General features: G+C 35.6%; 1 protein-coding gene across 10 annotated transcripts in view; it reads right to left on the reverse strand.

Moving 5' to 3' along the window:
• Ttc3 (tetratricopeptide repeat domain 3) overlaps positions 1-25,061 on the reverse strand; it is a 118,477-nt gene that overhangs the window by 47,933 nt on the left and 45,483 nt on the right. For 9 of the 10 annotated variants that reach the window (XM_076868596.2, XM_076868599.2, XM_076868594.2 and 6 more), the window contains 13 exons: positions 21,972-22,032; positions 21,688-21,772; positions 19,591-19,725; positions 18,664-18,744; positions 16,861-16,973; positions 14,975-15,095; positions 12,539-12,661; positions 11,726-11,827; positions 10,131-10,223; positions 9,441-9,505; positions 8,387-8,523; positions 7,025-7,351; positions 4,247-4,498 (listed from right to left, as the gene is read on the reverse strand). In XM_076868596.2, coding sequence (XP_076724711.1) covers positions 4,247-4,498; positions 7,025-7,351; positions 8,387-8,523; positions 9,441-9,505; positions 10,131-10,223; positions 11,726-11,827; positions 12,539-12,661; positions 14,975-15,095; positions 16,861-16,973; positions 18,664-18,744; positions 19,591-19,725; positions 21,688-21,772; positions 21,972-22,032 — 1,695 coding nt within the window. Of the gene's footprint in view, positions 1-4,246; positions 4,499-7,024; positions 7,352-8,386; positions 8,524-9,440; positions 9,506-10,130; positions 10,224-11,725; positions 11,828-12,538; positions 12,662-14,974; positions 15,096-16,860; positions 16,974-18,663; positions 18,745-19,590; positions 19,726-21,687; positions 21,773-21,971; positions 22,033-25,061 lie in introns of those variants that run through there. The other variant, XM_076868602.2, reaches the window with a different exon arrangement.

Raw genomic sequence — 25,061 nt, forward strand, 5'->3', positions numbered from 1 at the left:
ATCTGTCCTTGGTTCCACTGGCCTGTGGAAGTGTCCCTCAGGACCACCTGGACCCTGTTTTAAATGTGGTCAGACAGGTCACTGGGCTTATACTTGTCCTAAGTCTTGGAAGCCTCCAGGCCCTTGTCCTAAAATGCCATCAGAAAGGACACTGGGCCCTGACTGTCCCCAGCCCATAGAGGCCTCCGGCCATCTGGCCCCTCTGGTTCCCCTTTCCAACTCTTAGGACTGGCTGCAGAGGACTGACGAGGCCCAGGTTCCCATCACCCGACCACTATCATCACTCCACAGGAACCCAGAGTAACTCCACAGGCCTGTATCCTTCCTCTTAGACACCTGGCTACACATTCAGTCCTCAAGGAGTTATGGGGGCCTACCACTTGTTCTGTGACCTCTATTGTTGGGGCAGAAGGCAAACCTTACCAGCCCTTGCAAACATCTAGACTTGTTTGTGCCTTTGGCTCTCTAGTTTTCGCCCACTCCTTTTTGGTCATTCCATAGTACCCTGTTCCCCTTATGGGAAGGGACATCTTCACAAAGTTGGGAACTATGTTTTCCTTCTCCCCTCATATATGCTTCCATTCAAACTCGCTGACCGCTTCCCTGATCCACACCCTTACCTTCGGGACCTTCCCCTATTCTGTCTGTCAGTGCCTTCCCATTACTCTCGTCCACGGTGAACCCTAATGTCCGGGATGTTTCAAATCCTTCTTTTGCTCACAACATGAACCCAAAACTATTTGCAGAGCAGCCTTGATCACATTCTCCCATGAGGTTTTGCTCTCCCCTCCAGGGATTCGGGATCCTGAACTGAGGGCCCAGGATAATTACCACACACCTTCTTCCATTCACCTAGCGTTCTTCTTCTTCATCCACACTCCAGCCTCATTTGGGTAAGTGACTTCGCCCTTCCCCTCCTACTCCCTACAGACAGCAGTGACAAGTCTCCTCCCTAGAACTTATATCTTGGCCCAGCACCAAAGTTCTCACCCATCCCTTCCCCTAGGCAAGTTCACTCTCGTGTCTTGGTTCTTAGCTCCTCAGCAGAGCTCAAGAAAGCCTGGGACTAGGAAGTAGTGGGTAACTCTATCCTCTCAGTCTCAGACGCCAACTCCCCATGGGAACCCCCAAATCCCATCTGACTCACCTCTCAGCTGCCTCCTCATCCACTTAGGCACACTCTGTTTGGCTCCTGATCTAAAGGCCCATCAACCAATTCAACCTTCCAATCTTCAGGAAAATGGAAAAAAATCCCTTATGTGCAGGTTTTCTCCTTTCTCCACTCTAAGCCTTCCCTTTGCTCCTTTTGCTCTCCTGCCCAGCTTCTACTTGGATTCCTGGATTCCTCCAGAGACACTACTTCTAGACAAACAAGAGACCCAGAACTCTCCTACATTGTAAAACCCTAGGCAGCAATCTCCCTGGGCAAGACCACAATGAAACTATCACTGACAAAGGACAGACTCAAGAGACTTGATAGGAGGCCAAAGGGGGGGGGGGGGGGAAACTGTCAATTTAACTTTACCCTTGCCTACCAATATTGGCCACAGACTCTCTACTCATTAACAAGTCAAAGAAACTCACCTTTGGGGCCCCACTCACCATCCTAGCTCCCTAAAGGAACTCCTCACCTACAAGGGCTTACATTCCTTACCCGCTGGCACCTTTATCTCTACAGGTTTCCCTGGTGGAAGATCCCAGTTTTACTCTCCACACCTGCTCACCATTAAACCCTGCTACTCTCCTCCCCATCCTCAGGACTCTTCCACCTCTCCTCTTCTCACCCATTCATGCACTGAAACTCTGCAGGAGCTCCTTCCACACTCCTCCCACATATAGGAGGCCCCTTGCTCCAGGCAACATGCACACGGTTCACAGATGGCTCCTCCTTCCTTCAGGAGGGAGTCCATCAGGCAGGGTCTGCTACAGTCTCTTTAACCTCCACTGAGGAAGCTGCTCCCCTCCCCAGTAACACATCCAATCAGCAGGCTGAACTTGGTGCCCTCATCAGAGCCTTCGCTTTGGCAAAGGGAGCCTTCCTCAACGTCTACACTGACTCTAAATACGCTTTCCACAAACTTCTCTCCCACTCTGCTACTTGGAAGGAGCAAGGATTCCTTACCACCAAGGGAACTTCAATTACTAATGCTCCTTTACCTTCGATCTCTTTCAGGCCTCAAAGCTTCCCACTGCCATTGGAAGGATGGCAGTTGAGCCCCCTTCTCCAGTGGGCACTTCCTTTCCTGACCTCTCTCCCTGTCATAGGCCTTCTGTTAATGCTTGTCTCCCACATCATTAGATTTATTCAAGACCAGATTCAAAGGATCTCTAACTAAACCGTGAACCAGCTTCTGTTACAGGACTTCCAACCCCTCACCAAAATTGGGCCATCTGGACTTAGCATCACTGGGCACCTCAAGACCATCACCATTGCTTTAATGACACTCCATGCCCCTAACATGCCCCTAATAAGTCCAGAAGCTGCCCCTTCCCATCAGGAAGAAGCTATAGAAGATTTATCTACAACCCTGTCCCTTAAGGGACCCAATAACAAAAAAGTGTGTGTGGGAGAATGTAAGGTCCTTGCTTAGCATCTGGGTAGCCATCCTGAGTGACAGCTGCCATTTTCCTGCCCAAGGGCCTTTCTAGGAAAGGCTCACCACTCCCTCATACCAACCCAAAGCTTCACTGTCCTTACAAACCCCACCCTTAACTGCCCACATCAGGAACCACCTGGCTCTAATCCCTGAGTCTCCCCCAGAAAAGTCTTGAACCCCAAGCCTGTGGTGCCTATCTCCGTCTATGGAGAGATGGCCTTTATTTTTCTGCTCCACCAAACACTCTCCTGTGTGTATCTCTGCCTTGTCGCCTTCTTTCATTTCTCACTCTCCCATCTCCCTGTTCCTAGCTTTCCTTCCAGTCACTAATAAAAGTTTAGGAAAAACAGGTCTTTGAGATGTGGTAAGTGGGTTTAGTCATGTTGCTTTGCAAGGGCCTTTAGCTAACTACACAGAAATTGTCTAGGAAAACATGCATCCAGATTTCAGAAGTAAAACTTGAGTCCCAATAATCATGTCATTGGTGGAATTATTGAATACCCTGATATAAAAGCTCAGTGGATTTTGAAAAGTTAATACTATCCTTCTTTTAAATAATAAGACATAATACTCAAAATGTCTGGGGTGAGGGTGGGAGACAGAGCTACTAGAGTTGAAAATCTGTTGAGATCACCATAAATTTGATTGTTAGCTTCTGACTCCATGTATGACAGCAGTGAAACTGGCAGCCAGATGTTCTGAGTATTTTAGGTATAGAACATAAATTTGGGAAGAATGGTCACTAAGAGAAAACTGTCTTTTGTAGTGGTCCTGTTGTGTGACTCAACATGCACTGGGCTTTGTAGGCTTAGTTTCAGGATAAAATTTATTACCAGCAGCAATAAACTGATGGCACTAAATTCAGGCTATCAAGTAGCATGTCACCTCCATTAGAAAACAATATCCTGGAAAGACAAAGCCATCTATGTGCAAATGTTCACTTTGCTAAGAACCAAAACAAAAGCAAGCTTTTCAGTTTTTTATACTGCATTTGAACTTTATAATGTGTGACACTGTTATACAAGGTCAGATTTTTAAATCAAATGGCATGAAATTTGAATCTAACTTCTAACAACATACAGAGGAGACAGATAAGGAAAAAAGAAGAGAAGACTATTAGGGTACACACACAGAATGAAAGATAAAAAAATTAAAAATTAAGTTAGAATCTAAGGAATTAGAATTTTGAAGTAAAACAGGATCAGAGATCACTGGCTCCAAATCATTTCATTTTTTTAAGGATAAGGAAACTAAAATCCAAGAGAAGCCTAAGAAATTAACTGCTAATTAGTCTACTCTGTCAAACTAGACTCCATGTAGTTATCCAAACAGGCCTCTCAGCTCCCCTCTAAGCCACCACTCTAAGGCCCAACTTCCACCTGTCCAATTCTACTTCCACTTTTACAGGCTTTCATAGGCCATCTCAAGATTCTATCCCTGCTCCACAGCTTTCCTCTAACAGGGAGAACCCAGTGCTGGGTTTTTCCTCTGAAGCCCTCAGCACTTTCATGCTCTCTCATCAATCATCTTTTCCAGGTGAACTGATTGTACTATAATAATTTTCACATTAAGTATTTAAATGAGCAGCTCCTTTGCAGATATTTTCTTTAAGATTAGATACAATATAAATCCAAGCTTGGTCCACATACCCATTATATCAAAGAATTCATCTAAAGCACTATGCAATGCTGGGAACTTGTCTCTGTGTTCTTCCAACAGCCATATTAAACAACGTGCTTCTTTTAATGACGTTGGTTCACAGAAGTAATCAAGTTGCTTTCCTTCTATAGAGGCTAGTTTATGGCCATATTTCTCACTCCACAGGAACGTCATGATGCTAAAATCAAGCTCCTTAAGAGATGCTCCATATCGAGAAAAAAAAGGTCCCGTGGCATCTAAGCCTACAATGAAAACAAAATACAAATCACAACTGGGAAAAAATTTTTACTGTAAAATTACGTGGAGTTTCACATCTTTGAAAGTGGTTCCATTATAGTTTGCTTATATTTTCAGTGAAAATGTTCCAATACTTGAAAACAGACTTGTTTGAGTTATTATGCATTTGTAGAAACACCACAGAACACTAATACACTAAATGCAATAATTTTCAGTATGGTAAGCCAAAGACTTCTATCGTTACAAATATCTTTTTGCACTTAGGAGACGACAAAATGACATTAAATTGCTTAAGAAAAATACTATGTTTTTGACTAATGTATAATAACTTTTCATTATAACTGATAAACTAGTAAGATTTTATAATGTCTTTTATGTATATTCCATAGCAACGAAACATCAATAACATGCAAAATTTTGCCTAACTGCCTTTAATTCTTCCTCCAATACCTCCAAGAACTGCTCCTTATCTTCCAAAATATCATGGTTCCTCATCATGATACAAAATTCAAGGTGGTCACTATTCCTGTTCTCCTTTTTTTAAATATTTTTAGTTGTAGATGTACATATAACTTTATTTTTATTTATTTTTTTTACATGGTGGTGAGGATTGAATCCAGGGCCTCAAACATGCAAGGCAAATGCTCTACCCCTTGAGCCACAACCCCAGCCCATTATTCCTGTTTTTTACTCCCTGTTCTCCACATCAGAAAATAGGGTGGCTGCAACCTCATAAATTCTCACTGAAAGGATGGTGAATCTTCGTTCCTTCCTAACACAGCCACCAAAAAGCAAAGAGGAAATTCATACAAATTCCTCATCATACCTCTAAATACAGCACTGTCAACCATGCATGGGCCTGAAGTTCTCAAATCAGTAAATGGAGCAGCGATTACTAAAGTCAAAATTACCCTGGATTGCTAAGTGCTGTTTCTTTCAGATGAAATAGCTTACAAAGGACATGCTGCATGAGAAATAAGCATAAAACACCAGAATGGGTGGCCACTTAAAATACTCATAGAACAAAATGTCCAAAGAAACCTCCAGTGAAGAAATACATTCACCTTCCCTATCCAGTCTCATGTGCAGGCATATGCTCCAGAAAGGGGGTGTAGGCCAACCATATTACTACTAAAACTAATATTCTCCTACTTGTGCTCTGCTATTTCTTTCTCTCTCCCTCCATCTTTTGCTGAACATATAAACTGGCCTCTCGTGTCAAATATTCACGATGTGACTCCTGGAATTGGAAATTGCTTGTTTTAATTAAATGTATGTGAGTTTACAATGGGGCTATAGTAACATCTTTACTAATTAACAACCTTGAGCTAATTTTATACTTTAGTACATATACAAACTTATTAAAGTGATACCTTTACTCCTCAGAATATACATGGGTTATATCACAAGACATAGTCATATTTTCCTGCCAGTCAGCTGCGAGACTGCATTTACCTGAATAAACACTGACTGGCATTCTTCCAATGTAGTCTAACCTATAAAGCCCACTTCTCCAGTTGTGACTCTATCCTCTATGGAAGATTAAAGTGTTAAGTGAGAACTTACGAATTTACTTTTCTATTGGACATTATCGGCAATCTTATCACTTAAGAGTGATTTTCTGAGACCAGAAACTTATTAAGACCTATGCTCAGAGCAGGAATATTAAGCTAACTATGCCAAGCTTGCTGCCATCTGACTTTCCAACAGAAATTGACCAGAATCTTCTTTGAAACCCTTAAATTCTACAAACTGCATTTCTGTAAAAACTCAAAAAGGTGGGGGTAGCTGGTAGAAGCTGGGCAGGTGCTATTCTTGGATCTGAGAGCACTGCTCTTTTTCCTGTGGTCTCCCTTAGACTTTTATCAACAGCTGCCAGCTGAATCAACAATCATGCTAGCCTAGTTACCATAATAAATAGGATCTTGGGAGGTACCCAAAGCATCCCTACTCAAGTTAGACAGCTACCATACCTGCAGGCTCATTCTGCAGTCCTGCATGGCCTTGGGCAAGAAGCCTGAATGGGAGGTAGGGGATGTCTTCCACATCCTTCCCTTGTGATTCAAAACTACCTACTTGAACCCCAGGGTACATTTCTTCTCAACATTTCTTCTCATCCTTCAACATAGATTTGCCTGAGGTGCTCCTAAACAATGAGTCCCATCTGCTTGTCCTAATTATTCTTCACAGAATCTTAATCTTTCTCAACAAGGCTATTGAGCTGCACAATCCCAGAAGGTACTCAATAGCTCCTAGGTTCCAGGGTGTGTTGGTTACACAGGGTAGTGTCTAGTACTCACAAATGTTTACTATAATACAAGTCTAGATTTCCCTATTGACTGATTTTTATTTTGTTTAGATCTTTTTAAAAAACATACCGTCCCCTTCTATAGAATAACCTAAAAATTATGTGTGGATACACGTGTATCCCACATTTAAAGTATCATAAATGATAAGATAGGAAGATAAAAAAAAAAATCAGAGACCCTACATTTATCCTTCCTACCAGACTAGAATATAAAGGGACATACCAAAGCTATTAAGTTTCTGGATCCAGGTAGCTAATTTGGGTTCCACTTCTTTAAGCTCACTCAAAACATGAAGAAATACCCTTGTCTTTACTCTATTCTTTTCTTGAATCAAGTGACGAATGACATAGTCCACTGCTTCATTGAGGAAATTTCTGCTAGAAAAACACGTTGTATAGTCTTCTGTGCTCAGAACTTTCCAAGAAAGCAATTCTTTGAGAAGCTTGGAAGGGTTCAGTATACCCGATTTAATCTTGTCAGCATACTGCTTTATGCACTGCAGAATTCTGTCATCAATGAACTGACAATTCTGACCACTGTCTACAGTTTCTAGGAATAAATAACAAAGGTTAAAGTGATAAATTACACTAATTTGCAATGGCATAACTTAGAAAGAAATAACTTAACATTATATTATATCATAAGATACAATTAAGATTGATTGCTTTATTTTACATAGACAACTCAAGAAACTTTAAATTAGGAATATAAATATTTAACAATACTTCTATATTCTCTTCATTTCACACCATTCATGTAATAGCATCTAAAATTCTATTTCCTCTAAAATAGTTTTTTTCCCTCAACAATCCCAACCCAATCTCATCACCTCCAAAACTTTATACTCAAGAAATATTTTTAGTTCTTAAACATGCAAAGTTAAAATACATTCACAAAGTTAAAATACATTTTTCAGGAGCAAAGATAATTATGATCAATCTGTAAAACAGTATTGGTATATTAGATTAAAAAAAGACAGCAAGTGGTAACTATTTCATTTTGGAAATCCAGGCACAATGTAGAAAACAGAGAAAACTTACTTCAACTTAAAACTAAAAATAAATATTCTGGTTAAGATGTATACAGGAATAGTAAAATCACCTATGAGACATCCCCATGTTATTAGAGAATGAAAATACAAGCTGGGCAAGGCAATCTCTAGGAGACCTTTTATGAACTGCCTCTTTATTTGAACTATTCCAGACAATTAGTAGTTAATTTACAGTTCAATGTTTTGGAACTTAAATTCACATAGCAGATTGTACAATGCACTGTCAAACCTGCAATATGCAGGTCAGATATTATGTTCCAATTCAGTTTGAAGAAGAGGAAACAGACACAGTTTGCCTAGAGTTAGCAGGACAGCATGTGAATCGCTGTGTACTGCTTCTAAAATGATATACTTCACACCAATCCCTTCACCATCTAAGAATAATAGATGGTGAATTCTATATTTTAGTGATAGTATGAAAATACTAACTGAAATCTATACTTCAATTAAATAATAATATGAGCCTTATAATTTTGTATTTGTACGTTTAAGCAAATGCATACTATTCTTATCATGTTTGGACGTCTGCATACCTTTCTGTTCTTCGTTTTTGGGCGGATTACTTTCTCTTAAGTCCTCTTCCATTCTTTCTTGTGCTAATTTTTTTGCTTCTTGTTTTTGGATCTTTCTTTTCAATTTTTTGTCTTCTTTCAGTCTTAGCTTCTCTAGGCTGATAAACATTTACAATTAGTGATAATTTACCTTCGTTAAATGCTCAATGAACTACTTTCTGTTGCCTACTATAGAAAACATTCTCCAAGCAATAGGCTGTGACTTTTAATTAAGAAAGCTATGTATAATTTGTATAAATGTTATTTCCATGTACATAATGTATATAAATTACTTCCATGTATATAACATATATAAATTATTTCCACATATATAATGTATATAAATTACTGTGTAAGGTAAATAAGAATAGTACATGTACTCTGCAAGCAAGATCCCATAATAAAATATTATTTTCACCCCAATAACAACATGGGAATTTGGTTGATTTGGTTACACTGATTTCTTTTCAACAAATAATTCTATACATCTTTTCTTTTGGTTTTTCTTGGTCACAAATTATAAGAAAAAAAATCACTTTTTAGGATGAAAAACAAGAAGCAGGACCGAAAAGAAAAGAAAAAAGGATTGGAATTATTTGATCTGAACAGAAAGATACAGAGGTGAATAATTTTGACAATACACTAAGTATTTCAAGGTAAGAAATAGTCATTGGTTCAAAACGTATGGTGGAGAAACATAAAAAATCAAAAATGCTTTTGAAATTAACAGCCAAAAGCTAAATATATAATTTTTGTTAAATGCCAAATCTGTTGATAAGTAATTTCATAACATGAAATGTTATAATTTTACTTACAAGTTCAACCACTAAATAGTGACTTTTTCAAATTTTCAGTATTTAATCATTCTAAAGCTAGTTCTGTTTTAAATATACATAAAAAATAATTTTAAAATACTTATTTATATATGTGTGCACAGCCAATTTTAAAAAATAGCACAATTTAGAAATCTGCATTTAACAGAGTTATATTCTAAGAGACAATATAAAAACTACTGATTGATTGTTAAAAATCTTACCTAGAACATTTCTGTTTCAGAATAGGTCTTGGAGGAACCTTTTCTTTTATGACCTTGTGTTCAAACTTTAAATAAAACAAAGACATCCAAAATTTGTCTCATACTCCCATGACATAAAGCACAAAACCACAAGTAACAAATATTTCAGAAGCACACACAATGTTCAATTTGATAGAGAACAGTGATGATGTTTTGACCCAGACAAAAACCCAGAAAGCTTTAGCAAAATAATTTACTGAAAAGAGGAACAAGAGAGTAGACACACTTTATGAAGAAACTTTAAATAATTAAGGGTAAGCAGAAGATCCAATAAATTATATATTTTATAATTACCCACCCCTGCCACATTCAGATGGTGAAGTTAAAGGTAATCCCTCAAGGCACTCTTCCCCTTCCCTAAAACCCACACCTCCACCACTACCCCTTTTGGGGTATTAATAAAATGGAAGTTATCAAAAAGAGTAATACCAAAATATAAAAAGTGTGCTTTTCCTAGGAGGAAATAAAAGAATGTGAAAATGCTTCACTGCAATGCATGTCCTAATATTTATTTTCTTAAATGATATAACTTTTTTTTCTTACAAAAGACAAGATTCAAATCACACAACTTCCTCAAACTTAAAACATTTTAACAGGTGTAAACATTTTGGTTACAAATTTAATAAAGTTTCTCCTTTATTAGATACTTACTTCACATTTAACTTGACCACCACTGCTAAAGATGATAATCTTAGAAATGATACCTTCACAGTCAGGGGTAAGACAAATTCCTTGTAGAAAATCCTATTTGATTTAAAAGAAGAAGAATGTTATGTGTAGGAGGGATAAATCTATGCATGTATACCATTTTTTTAAACTTCGTTTTTAGCTGTAGATGGACATAATACCTTATTTTATTTATTTATTTATTTTTATGTGGTGCTGAGGATCGAACCCAGTGTCTTACACATGCTAGGTAGGTGCTCTACCACTGAGGCACAATCCCAGCCCCAACACATATACTATTTTAACCACAAAGTACATTAAAAATATACTATGAAATTTCCTTTAGGGAGGCAAAGAAAGTGCCTGATTGCTGTCATTTCAGAGCCTTCTTATAGGAAGACTGTATCCACACGTATGGGGCAGACCTGTCCCTGTGACTTGCTTTGTGGTAAAGGAAGTCAAACTACCATAGCATACACCAGGTCTAAATGAGCACTCCAGGAAACACAGTGTGAACTGGCTATTGTTCTTTTCCCTCTGATAAAGAAACATGTTCCAAAAAAGTACAACTTGGATTTGGAAATAAAGAACATGGCCACAGAGAATAGACCCGGCTGTAGCTCAACCCTGGCCAACAACTACAAAACTTCAGGACAAGTAATATAACCAAGAAAAGACCCTCTCATTGTTAGCCACAAAATATTTTGGTTGTATATTACTTCAGCATATCATAGTGAAAGCTGACTAATTAATAGAAGGTATTTAGAATTCTGGGAATGGTTAAGACAACTAATAGAGAGTACATAGCTTACAAAACTCAATGTAAGTAAAAAGACAGTAGAAGTGGCTCCAGGGTTACAGTTATATCTCTAGCTATCTATGTGAAAATTAGTTTCTACCAAACTTAAATAATTCCAACTGCTAAAAGACACCTAATTTAATCACATTTTTTTCCCACTAGGGATAATGGTTTGCATAGGGTTATACAGTATTAAAAAAGGCTTTTTTTTTAAGTCCACAGATTATATAGATCAGAAATAAACATTGTAACAAGGAAATAAGACTGTAAAATTATGCCCTCTTCCAAAGTATTCTAACTAATGGATTAACTAATCATTATATTGATAATAAGAATAAACCCCTGAGAAATGGCAGTATAAAATTTAAGTTAATTTCTTAGGACAAATTATCTTAACCAATTTTGGCAAAAAACTAAAATGTTGAAACCTTAATTCTACATCAACGCTTTCAATCTATGATGAGCTAAATTGTCAGTGCATAATTTAAGATCTGTAATTTAAAACAAGAAAAAATTAAATTTTTTATTTCTGATCATAACATCACAATACAAAAGTTAGTTAAATAATTTTTTAAAGACCTCTACAGTTACTCCCTTCATACTTGTATAAAATTTAAAAACTCATTTTCCACTTCATTGTTAAAATCATAACTTAAAACTTTCTAATGAAGTCTAGAATCCTCAGGAAGGAATTTATATTCACTTGAAGACTTTTTAAAATTTTTTTTAAACATTCAATACACACATTTTAAAAATCCAGACAATCTTTATTTCGGCTTACCTTGTCAATTTTATCATTAAAGGTGGTTGTTTTTAACTTCTTCCAGCAGTTCATGTGAAATTCTATTTTACAATACTGGCAACAGCTGATTCGTATAAAACCCTGGATTTCAAAACATTTTAATTCACATTTTAAAGATGTCTATGCACATACACTTACTCATTCCCTCATAGCACACATATTAAGATAAAAAGAACTGTTGCATTCACTTGGCAGATATAACTAGATAATCTATCTCCTTGAAGAGGAATAAAATACTCTGTACTACAAAATGCTGAGTTCTATAGATATAGAACTTGGCAAACATCTTAATTTCCACAGCTGACATCTGCATTATCCTTTACAGAATATCAAATATCTTAACAAACATTTCATCTGATCTACTAATCTAAGAGTAGGACAGTTATCTTCTTGAATAACCAAAAACTTAATCACTTAATTAAGCACAAGTTAGGTTTTTAGGGTTTAATTCAGTGATTGCGCTAGCCTTTATATTCTTGGACTCAATTTTTACAAGGCATTAGAAATCCAACAAATCAGAGGTAACAATATCACTTTGTTTCCTATGTTCCTAAGGAAGAGGCAGTTACATGAAACATGGCTAGAGGAGGAAATGAAATTAGCTACACCACACCAGCCCAAAGCATTTATTTCAGTGGCCCTGGCTTCCCATGTGAGATGACCTAAAAAAGTCCAGGGTAAGGGGCAGGCAAGGTGACAACTTGGGTGCCTCCAATTACAGAATTTATTCTGGATTCATTTTTAAGGCATGACTTTTCAAGTTAATGTTCCATTGTACATTTTATTTTTTACCTTAAAGTCTGGATCAGTTATGTATATCTGGATTTTGGAATATCCACGACACTTCTGATAGCAACAAATAGCATCTGGCACTGGAGGGAACCTGCATTCTTCAACAAATTTCTCTAACAGCATCTAAAGCAAAATAAGCAAATCTGATAGTGTCACAACACTGATTTGTCAATAGAAATGCTTGTGATTCCTCTTGCCATCAAAACATTTTCAGCATAGAAATGAATGTTTTTACCCAGGACAAATTATATGTATACAACTTTTAAAGATTTTCCTTTTAAAAGGAAGCTGATACAAAGATATGTAAACAAAGAGAAATGAATAAATTCTTGTTTTTAGAATTTCAGTCAGAATCAAAATCTTGTCCTCTGTTATCATCAAAACTGGTTTTGTAATTTATAGGTTTTAGAAATCTACTTTAAGAATCAAGAGGGAAGCTGGGTGTAATGGCACATGCCTGTAATCCCAGTGATTTGGGAGGCTGGGGCAGGAGGATCACAAGTTCAAGGCTAGTCTTACCATCTTAGGCCCTAAACAACTTAGCAAGAACCTGTCTCAAGATAATATACAAAAAGGGCTGGGAATGGCTCAGTGGTAAAATATCTCTGGGTTCACTCCCCAGAAACCAGGGGGGAAAAAAAAGGAAAGAATTAAGTCGAATAATTAAGATAAAATAAGCCTTAGGGCAAGCCTGAAAATCCTATGATTCATCTCTTTCTCAATGTAACTTGATCTAAAATCCTAACACTCCCATTCATCTATCTCTGCCACGTGTTTGTTAATACTCTAGAGAATTAGAAGCCCCCAAGAGACTAACACCATGCTTTCAGTACTGGTTTTTTGTTGTCAATAACTTGTATATCTTCATCCCAATATGGTATAATGAGAGGAAAATCTAATAATCTCTGTGTTTTATTTTTCTGTAACAGCTTTGTTGATATAAATATAATAAAACTTACATAAGAGTACAGTTCAGTGGCTTTTAATATATCCAAAATGTTGTACAACCATCACCAATCTAAATTTAGATCATTTTCATCGTCCAACAAGGAACTCAATACCATTAGCAATTCCTCATCTTTTTCCCCTAATGCCCAGACCTAGACAATCTATTTTCTGTCTCTGTATACAGATTTGCCTATTCTGGATATTTCATATATACAGAATCATACAGCATGTGACCTCTGTGTATGGCTTCTTTTATTTTGTACAGTGTTTGCAGGACTCATGCATGTTGTATCATATATCAGTACTTATTGTTTATCTATTCATCAGTGGATACTTGGGTTGTTCCCCCTGTGGGGCTATTATCAATTGTGCTGCTATAAACATTTTGGGGAGGGCTGGGGATGTGGCTCAAGCGGTAGCTCGCTCGCCTGGCATGCGGCCCAGGTTCGATCCTCAGCACCACATACAAACAAAGATGTTGTGTCCGCCGAGAACTAAAGAATAAATATTAAAAAATTCTCTCCCTCTCTCTCTCTCTCCCTCCATCTCTCACTCTCTCTTTTAAAAAAAAAAAAACATTTTGGGGAGAACATGTTTTCCTTTTTTTGTACAAATGTAGGAGTGGAACTGCTGTGTCACATGGTAACCCTATGTTTAACTATTTGAGGAACTGCCAGTCTTGTTGTCCCAAAGCAGCTGGACCATTTTACATTACAAACTGCAAAGTATGAATGTTATAATTATATTTCCATACCCTTGCCAACACTTAATATCTATGCATATCCTCAGAGTGTGAACCAGTATCTCACTGTGATTTTTATTTGCATTTCCTTAATGGTTAACAATATTGTACTAATGGGTTATCACTATATTTGCTTTGCAGATATGTTTATTATATACTTGTAAATTCGATTATTTGTCTTTTTACTATTACGTTGTAAAAGTTGGCCCCTGTAATTTTAAAAGCTTCATACAAAGCAAGTTCTGGTATATGAGACAAAATTTAGTTTTTCCAGAATTGGTAAAGCATCCATATGGCTCCAGAAATGACACTAAATTCATAATTCAATTCATAAACTCAGGTACCATCTCAATAATGATATTAATATAATAAAACAGTAATACTGTACCTTCCTCTAAGTACAACCAGTACAGCATCCTGCTTAATAACACATGCTCTAATGTCAGAATGCCTGGACTCAAGTTCCAGCTCTACCACTTCCTTGATGCTTAACCATGAGCTCATCACTTCACCTATCTAAACTGTAAAATGGAAATGATTATACTACACAATTCTCAAGGCTGCTGTAAGGAAAATGTAATGATGAATGGAAGGTGTGCATTAAAAGTCATTGTTTCTCTTTCAAGGGAGAATGCATTTCAGGGACTGTGAGGAAAGTACTACTGTCTGTCTTTCAACACCTGCATCACTTAAAATGGATGGGCATTTATAGCTAGCAGGAAACACTCTCAAAAACAAACTGTTACCTTTATTTTCTCTGGCTGAGACTCTTCAATAATCACATTACTGGTGGGCCAAGTTAACACTCCTGGAAGACGACAAATCAAGGTTTTTGCTTTCTCAAAGTGATTGAGAGCTTCTAGGAATCTAAAATCAGAATTAGGAAAAAAAAAAAAAAGATACTGAAGATGTGATGTGATATTTTCATTTACTACAAGAGTTTGCAAGACCTAGAGCTTCTTGGTAAGAGTACCTTCAATAAAACATCAGATGGAAGTATTCAATGAACACTAAATTTCCTTTAAATAAAACTAAGGTTTATTGCTGCTTGCTATTATAGTAATATAAACTAAATATAACTGTGTCCTGGCCTTTGGCTTTATCATGGTGAGGTGCATGCTAGTCCTTTTAAAATGCAACTTTGTTCCATTCAAAAAAAGATACTGAAGTATTGGATTATGAAGTTAATGAGGGCTTTATTCTCTTTAGACTAAAAAAAGAGATTTCCTGCTTTCTCCAATCTTGAAACTATTTTCTAATTTAAAAACTTATTTTTACCTATACATATGTAAAGATTCATATGTAGGGCTGGGGTTGTAGCTCAGTGGTAGTAGAGTGCTTGCCTTGCACATGTGAAGCACTAGGATCGATCCTCAGCACCATATAAAAATAAACAAATAAAAATAAAGTTTAAAAAAAAGCCAATAACTCACTGGACAAAAAAATTGAAAAAAAAAATATTTATATGTAGAAAAGCTAGACTACCATCCACCATAAGACAATTATCAATAGCAGGATACAAATGGTACATTACAATGCCAAAAAGCAGCTATTAGACTTTTACCCACATCATATTACTTAGGAATTAAAATGCAAATGCCTTTCAACATGTCAAAGACTTTTCAGTTTACCACATTTCCATGATTTTACACATTTATGTTCCTTTCCTGGATCTTGTGAATACCAGCATATCACCGTTGCATTAAACAAGTATGTCTTAACAATTTACACTACACTTTGAAATTAATTTCATTTGCTATTACTATAAAGATGATTGCTAAATCCTATTTCCCTTGTGATTACTTGATCCTTACAGACCGATTCAAAAGTAACTTCATGAAGTAAAAGAATTTTCTTTAATCTTTAAAAATCTACAAAGAGGTTCCAGGCACACTTTAAGATTGGGTTTCCAAGAATCTCATAAAACTTTCCCTAAAAAGTTAGATGAAAATATGAGGAAAATTAAAAGTTATAAGAGATAATCAGTGAACAATTAGTTCTTTATAATGTAACCTATGTATATTGAATGCAAGTGGTTGGAAACACAGATTTCTTTTTTTAAAGCCCAAGACACAATCCTGTTCCCTAAGGGTCATACAGGCAATCTGGGGAGATAAGACTAAAAGCAATGAAACATTTAGAGAAAAGTTGTATTTTGAACTTGGAATAAGGATTTCTACTATAATAGAAATTCAGAAAGGTTTTCATGCTTAACTCATGATGTGTTTAACATCATGTTAACATGTACCTTTTATTAAAAACACTTTCATACAATTTTTTTTGGAAATAGGTACTTAACATCAAAATGTATAAACCATATTTTAAAGTACTAATTTATATCAATTCAGTCACCATTTATAGATGAAATATACAAATGGATATTAAATTCTTCATGGTAAATACTCTATTACTGACTTTCTTATGAATTACAAAATTAAGAAGCATCAAGAATTGCACTGATTGATCTTGCTTTAATACTTAATATTGATACTAAGATGTCAGCTCCTCAAAGTAAATCACAATCATAATAATGTGCCACACATAAGGTAACAAAATAATTCCAGAAAAAGGATCATCATCACATTAAGACTTCAAATTTATCAGCCTGGAAATTAATGTCATTTCTACTAACCTGTTTTTTTTTAAATATACTTTTCCAATTCCACAATAGGCCAAGCAATCAAGTCCCTCATTGGGGTAGTGTTCAATAATCCTTTTAAACTGGTTTTCAGCTTCAGATAATTCCTTTAATAAAAGTGAGAACAATAATCACTTATGCAAGAAGAAAAATGTTAAAACAGACTTTACCCCAAAGTTGATTCCTTTCATGTAATATTAAAAAAACAACTGTATATTAAAAAATTCTTATGGAAAAATTATACTCTCTGCATTTCATTTTCTTAGAAGTTATACAAATTTCCTGTAGCTAATCAGATGAACATGGAAACTCAGGAATTCAACAAATCCAACCTTGCCGAAAATATAAGACAGCCAACTATATAAACGTTTCTTTGTACACACAAAGTGATGGCCTATGCTGGCTAATATTATAAGATGTAATTATAATATTATATGATGTAATTATAAAATAATTACAAATACACACATGCACACACATTGTAATCTACATCCTATTAAGTACTGCTCTCTTAGACAAAAGCTATCTTAAAAATAGCCCTAAAAAAAAAAAAAAAAAAAATAGCCCTTTAGAGGCATTCCAAGAATGTCTGAAACAAGGGCTGGACTGTGGTCAACATATGGCTTCCTTAAGGGTCTATGCTAATGAAAATCTTTTAAATGCATAAATTCTACCATATTCATAGTTTTTTTTAAAAAAATTTGTCTATTTTACAGTAAATCATGAGTATAACAAACTATTTCTTCAATTCCAATAAGAGAAAACATGACATTTATTATTCTGTCAAGATAGAATTAAAATCATGAAGTCCTGTTTCCACTGATATATTATAAAACAGAATTAGACAGGCATTAATAGAAGGCATTCCATCTGTCACATCAAGAACAAGGAAAATGAACCTCAGGCACTGTAGATTCTCAGAAGTGAGTAAAACATGAACGTCAAGTTTGATCTTTAACTAGATAGCAATTTAGAGTTGAACTTTCATTTTATCAGGGAAGTTTAGCATCCAAGTTGGCAGAAAGGATATGTTATAATACTTGAAATCATTCTAGAGAACCTCAAACAAGGTTATAACACTGAATAGCACAGGTAAGTAAGCATCCCAGGAAAGTAAAAGAAGAGCATGAGTAATGGGGACCACTATAGCTCACACCTACACGCAGACCATATGCCATTACCTGAATCCTGCACTTAAGAATTAACCAAACACCAAACTACTCATCACCCAGAACTAAGAGCTATTAAGCATGGTCATGTTTACTTCAGTTTTCTAATAAAACAGCATAACACAAAGTTGAGATCTCCTTTCTAACTTCCTCAGGCCCATTCCCTATTTTATCAATAAATGTTGTCATTATCTTAAATATGATAAACGGGTAGTCCATGATTTTTTTTCAGTTTTACAAAATGCAGAGATATCCATAAACAATATTCAGTATTGTTCTATACGAAATTATACACTAGTGTTATCACAATGTTTGTGTTCTCCAACCTGCTCTTTTCCTTCAACTTTATGTTTCTGCAGTTTGCTTACCATAATATATTAGATTCTTTATTTTTTATGTAAGTAAGATGTAGAATCCCAGTACTGCAAGCATTACTTTTTTCTAATAGGAATACAAAGCTTTCTTTAAAAAAAAAAGAAAAAAAAGCACAAACTATTTAAATTTAGCTATTTCAGCCTTTCAAGAAAGTACACAGAAGGAAATGAGCCAAAATGGAAAAACAGTTTTTATATATCTTACAAAACCAATATCCTATTTTAATTGTTTGTTCTCTGTGTTACAATCTTACCTCAGGCTGTCCTATTCCAAGCAGAGAAATGGCAAGTCCATATACTACTAATACATAGTTAATCATGGCCAGGTTCAATTGCTGTCAATAAAAAGGCTTTAGTTAAAAATCTAAACATAAATCTGCCAGTTTACATCACATTAACCTTCTAGCCACAACAGTGTAATAACATCAGTAAACAAGTGTAATAACATCATTCATCAGTATGATTGAATTAAAGATCAAATAGAATTAGAAAATATATTTTGCAAATACAAAACTGTTATATTCATATCAAGTATTTAAAACACAAAATCAGTGTTGGGGTTGTGGCTCGCGGTAGAGTGCTCGCCTAGCATGAGTGAGGCCTTGGGTTCAATCCTCAGCACCGCATAAAATACATAAATAAAATAAAGGTATTGTGTCCAACTACAACTGAAAAAAAAAAGCTTTAAAAAAAATAAAACACAGAATCGATGTGTCAGTTGTTTAAGGCATAGTTCATAATAAATTAGAATAATTTTTAATTAAAATCATATGCTTTTGCATGTGTCAGTAACAGATTAAGTAAGATATCTGCTCTTTCACAATCTTGCTTAAGCTACTCATTTATCTAGTTAATACCTTCTTGCTGGATAAAAAAATGCAACCTAAAAGTAAGTCCAAATTCTTGATTTATTAAAAGTCTCCTTTTCATAAAAGTAAAGGCCAGAAGGTTCTGATAACCCAAACAGTAGTCAAAAAGAGAACATAAGCATGGATCATACATTGAATGTAATCACAAACTCTGAATTAGGATCATCACCTGTGCCCCACAACCTGGAGGAGATTCACCTGCTCCCAGCCGAGGTATAAGGTATATAAATTCGAGTTAAAGCCTTGATTTTTTTCTAAATTCATCTGAGGTGCACTGGTATTGATAAACAAGCTATGATTTGGCAATTTTACCTTTATTTTTTGAGGATCTAAACCATTTAGCAACTCTGTAAAGGCCTGCGCAGCACTTCGGCAACGCTGCTCCAATAAGGCTGTGTAACCATCTTGAATTAAGCTTCTTAGCATTTTCATTATATTAGCAAAATCCTACAAAAAAAAAAAAAGAAAAAAAATATTTTATTTCAATAGTGCAAATCTACAGCTTTTTAGTTTAAAACTTACGATGTTAAGTTCACATTAACACTTTATAAATGATAATAAATATTTAAATAAATACTCAAACTATGCTTTATTCATCATATTCCTTTCTCAGCACTGCCTCATTATCTTCATTCCTCTGCCACTGCCCATGAGAGGAAAGTTTGATTCATTTTATTCTATACAGTGCAAAGCTTTGCTTACTTTTTCAGTCTATACCAATAATATTTTGAAGTTTTAACAATGTAAGAAGAATACCAATCATCACTAAATAAGTAAATTGTCTGGGACTACAAAAATTAGACACATAAGAACACACGACCTATGTGCCCAAACAATCAGATTTTAACAACTGTCATCCTGTGCTGAAACAAACATTAATTTTAAGCAAGAAATACATATTTCAATCATTAACTACTCCTGCTTCACATGTACTTAAATATAGCCAGAAAAAAAATTATTGAGAGAGTACAATATTAAATAAAAGGAAAAACATAAAAAATAAAAACAAAATTGACATAATATACTCAAATAAAGTGATAAACTCTTTGCAAGTTGAAAACATATGTACACAAACATTATAATGTGAATTCAGATTTTAGTTACATGGCAATAGCCTTAAGTTACAAAAGTTCCACAAAGATGACAGAGGTAAGACATTAAGATAAAGTCTCGTCATCCTTGCCATACATGTGCACACCATTCAGAGAACAGAAAATACTAATCTAAACAATATACTCCTCACTGTTCCTAACAATAAAGACTCAAAAGGTAAACTGCTTGTAGAGTTTAGTCACAGATTAACAAAAGATTCCTGACGGTTTCTAGCCAATGAGCCAAAATATAGGACAACTTTCCCCCAAAATATGATGGAAAAGAACAATTCTCATATTAACCTGGTTATCCACTATAGTATTTAAAACACACATGATAGCCACATTTGTTTTAAGATGTGAATTTGAGATTACAGACCATGAAGTGCTGTTCTGTCAATCACTAGTTATTCACCTTTTTTAAAAATATTTTTAAAAAATATTTTTAGCTGTCAATGGATCTTTATTTTATTTATTTATATGTGGTGCTGAGAATTGATCCTAGTGCCTCACACATGATAGGCAAGCACTCTTCCATTGAGCTTCCACCCCAGCCCAAATATGCTGTTTTAATCTCCTTTCTTATTCTAGGAACAGATCCACATAGCCTTGGAAATTATTTCCCTTAACATAACTTTAACATAGGATATCTGTACTGTAAGTTTCATCAGAGCAGATTGGACAGTGTCAACGCAGACTCCCTCTGTCTGCAACATCTGGGAGGGGCCCAATAAAAATGTACTGAATAAACAATGGGTTCACAAACAACTATCATAAATAATCTTTTTACCTTCACAGGCTTTTTTTTTTTTTTTAAGTCCTTCAGGGTTTTTAGAGTCAGTAAAAATACAAAAACATATAATTAAAAAATCTCCAACTGTTAACAAATTCTAAAACTGCTTTTATTCAAATGATTAGAAATCTGTTTCAGTCCTTTGTAAGATGTTATATAGACCTAAATAATTAATTGAATTTTAAATGACCCATAAATTTTGAAGCAATTATCCTATTCCATGATATAAATTTTCATCACTAAATAATATAAAAAGAATTTACCAAGTTTATTGTTAAAGTAGGCATAATGAAACTGCATATGTTTAAATCTTTTTAAATTATCCAAATCTTTGAAAAATATTTAAAGTTATTATTACTATTAAATCTTTGGCAAGAAATTCTACAGTTCTAACCACTGGTTAAATCTCTGGGTAACAATTTTTGAATTAGTATTTAAATTAATGATAGTCCGGTTTCTTAGCAAGCATATATTAATTCATGACCAGAGCTTTGCTATTTCTACTGGAAAAGCTTTTTCCATTACCTGGTGTGCAGCTCTGGAAGATTTAGAAAACTGTTTCTCCAAGATGTTTTTCAAATCAACTGGTAAAGTCAACTGTGAACTAGAACTAAAAGAGAAAAGCATGTTTTAAATCATCTTAAAATAAAACAGTCCTGTTTATATAAAGAAAAATACGGAGTAAATGGACAGTCACATGTGAGTTCCTAAATAGAAATATTACTAAGACACTGATTTCCCCAAATTACTCTCTAAATCCAATGTAATTTCAATAAAAAGTCCCTATAAAATTAGAGGAAAAAAAATACCTGAATTTCTCTGATTCATTGTTTCGGGATTTTTGTTTTCCTTTATGTTTTGGAGGCTGACCTGTGAATACAAAAGCATTTGTTCCTGAGATCCATACATAAAAATCCACAAGCCTGAGAGCAAAACAATAAAAACATATGTAAATTGGAATAAGAAAGCCAAAGAAGCAATACTGTGTGAGAGCATAATTACAAACAGGTAAGCCAGAAAGGAAGGCAGGCACTGATGATGGTATTCTATGTATGATGTAAAATTATTACAAAGATAAATTATAATGGTGATAATAGTTATTTAGGTTTGCAGCAGATACAGAGAGATATAGGCAAGGGCTCCTATTCTCAGTTAGTTTACAATCAGATGGGAAGAAAGGACACATCATTTTAGTAATGAAGATAAGAAAAGACTGTGCCATTATTGACACATTAATTCCACAGCCAGTAAATTCTCTCCTAACTACAGAAGGAAGAAATCACCCACCTAAGGCAGTGTGGTTGGGGAAAGGGTTGGTGAGGATGCAGCCTTTCTTTGGTCTTAAGATGAATGATTTGGACAGACTGGTTGGAACCCAAGAGTGGAGTTCATTTATAAATACTAAGTAAACCTGTACAATCTAAAGAGCTCTAGCATGATAGAAGGCTAGAAAATGACTGCAAAGGCAGGCTGGTGTGAGTGTTCGCAAACCCTTTGCTTCAGATACCCATGAGTCATCAGGCTAGCCTTTGTTACACTGGCAGGAATACAAGCCTCTGTGTAGCAGGGGAGTGCCACATTCAAAGCTAGGTGGAAGAGTGAGCATGGCAGAAGGACAGAGAATATGTGCTAGGTTTGTGGGGACAGCACAGAGCCGATCAAGGTCAATGAAATAAGAAGGGTGGAGCCCAAGCTGGCTTCAGTAGCCTCAGAAACGAAAGGTACAGGAGTCTTAGTGTGATTTCTGCTTTGTGAGGTTGGGCAAAACTATTTAACCCTAATCCTGGGATCTCAAGTTCTTTTACTGAACGTGGATACTGATGAGTAAATAGTATTTAAATAAGTTATTTAAATGTGCTGTCTGCTAATAATGGCCTAAGAAATATTAACGAATTAAAAACTACCTTTCCAAAAAAAAAAAAAAAAAAAAAAGCTTAATCCTCAAAGATGTTTCACATGGTGTTGGAATCACAATAGGTAAGACAAACACCTAAGTTTCCCACTCACTGTAAGCACACTAATTGCTAACCAACTGCAAATGTTCAGTACTAAGGGGTTCAACATGTGGAATCAGACCCCAGAGAAGACAGAATGTAGGTAGTAAAAGATAAAAATGGATAGAAACAAAGCCATTCAAAAGAAAACAAACGGGAGAAAGTAAAGAGAGGAACAGGGTATCACTAACTGGAGGCCAACAATCCACTTCAATAACCCTGAAAGGTACTCTATATGAAAGCTTGAGATAAACAACTATTGGGTATAACAACCTAGAATCATTAAAAAAAAAAAAAAAAAAAAAAGTCTCTATTTCCTTAAACTCTTGTTTTAAAAAACAGAGAAGCATGTAATCCACTTGAGAAAGATTTTCCTCAAAATTAAAACTAAACAGGAATTAGCCTAAAGCATTCTTATAGGCTGAATGTGTTGCCCCAAGATTTGTTATGTTGGAAATCTAATCCCCAATGGTTTTAGGAGGTAGAACTTTGAGGAGGTGATTAGGTCATAAGGTAAAGACCTTGTACAGGAATTAGTGCCCTTATAAGAAGAGGCCCCAGGAGATGCCCCCATCCTTCTATCATGTGAGGACACAGCAAAAAGTTAGCCATCTACTGTTGGGCACAGTAGTGCACCCTGTAATCCTAGCAACTCTGGAGACTAAAGCAGGAGGATTCCAAGTTCAATGTCAGCCTTAGCAACTTAGCAAGACCCTTTCTCAATATAAAAAATAAAAAAGGCTAGGGATCTTGCTCAGTAGTAAGTCTCTGGATTCAATTCCCATTATCCAAAAAAAGGTCATCCATTAACCAGGAAAAGAGGCCTCACCAGATATCAAAACTGCTGGCACCACAATATTGGATTTCCCAGCCTACAGAAATGTGAGAATTGAATGTTTGTTGTTTAAAGCTACCCAGTTTATAGTATTTTTGCTTCAGTTAGTCTCAAAGGACTAAAGTATCCATTCTTTTTTTTTTTTTTTTTTGGTGCCAGGGATTGAACTCAGGGTATTTAACCAGTGAGCCACATCCCCAACCCTTTTAAATTTTTTTTAATTTAGAGACAGCATCTTACCAAGTTGACTGCCTTGCTAAATTGCTTAGGCTGGTTTGAACTTGCAATCCTCCTTCCTCAGCCTTCCAAGATGCTGAGATTACAGGTGTGCGCCACCACACCTGGCAACAGACATCCATTCTCAACAGGAGTTGAGTATTACCCCAAATACAGTGAAAAAATTAAGTTGTTGGGAGATGGAAAAGCCTAGTTCTTTTTATATATAAAGCACAGATGAACATATTGTATGTAAATAGACAAGCAGTACATATGGTATTAAAAATTTCAGAGGGAGATTGATTAGGGGGAAAAATGTAAAAAAAAAAAAAAAAAGAAAGAAAGGCTCCTGAGATTAAGGAAAGGGAGATAATAATGAAAACTTTCAATAATAAGAAACAAAGGTAGCCTAAAAGTGATTAAGGACAGATCAAGAAATGCTATGTGCTTAAGTGTTCCTTTCCATTCTTCTTATTGAAGTTCCAAAATTAAATGTATTAAGTAATGAAAAGACCGAGCATTGATTTCAAATACTCAATGTTTTCTTAACAATAAAAACTGTTATATTTATGCTGAGTGTTCCCCAAAAGTCCATGTGCAAAAAAGCTTAGTCGCTAGGGTGGCAATATTAAGTGCTGTAGAATCTTTAAGGAAGTTCGTTAAATCGCTGGAGAAATGCCTTTGAAGAGGAATGTGGGAGCCTGGTCTTGGCTTCTCTCTCTGCTTCCTGGCTCAGGATATGAGCAGTTTGCTCCACCACATTTTCCCTGCCATTGCAATCCACTGTCTTACTAGCACTGAGCCAATACAGGCACCATATCTTCACATCTCCAGAACTATGAGCCAAAATATAA

Source organism: Callospermophilus lateralis, chromosome 10 (assembly GCF_048772815.1).
Source record: "Callospermophilus lateralis isolate mCalLat2 chromosome 10, mCalLat2.hap1, whole genome shotgun sequence".
Taxonomy (NCBI): domain Eukaryota; kingdom Metazoa; phylum Chordata; class Mammalia; order Rodentia; family Sciuridae; genus Callospermophilus; species Callospermophilus lateralis.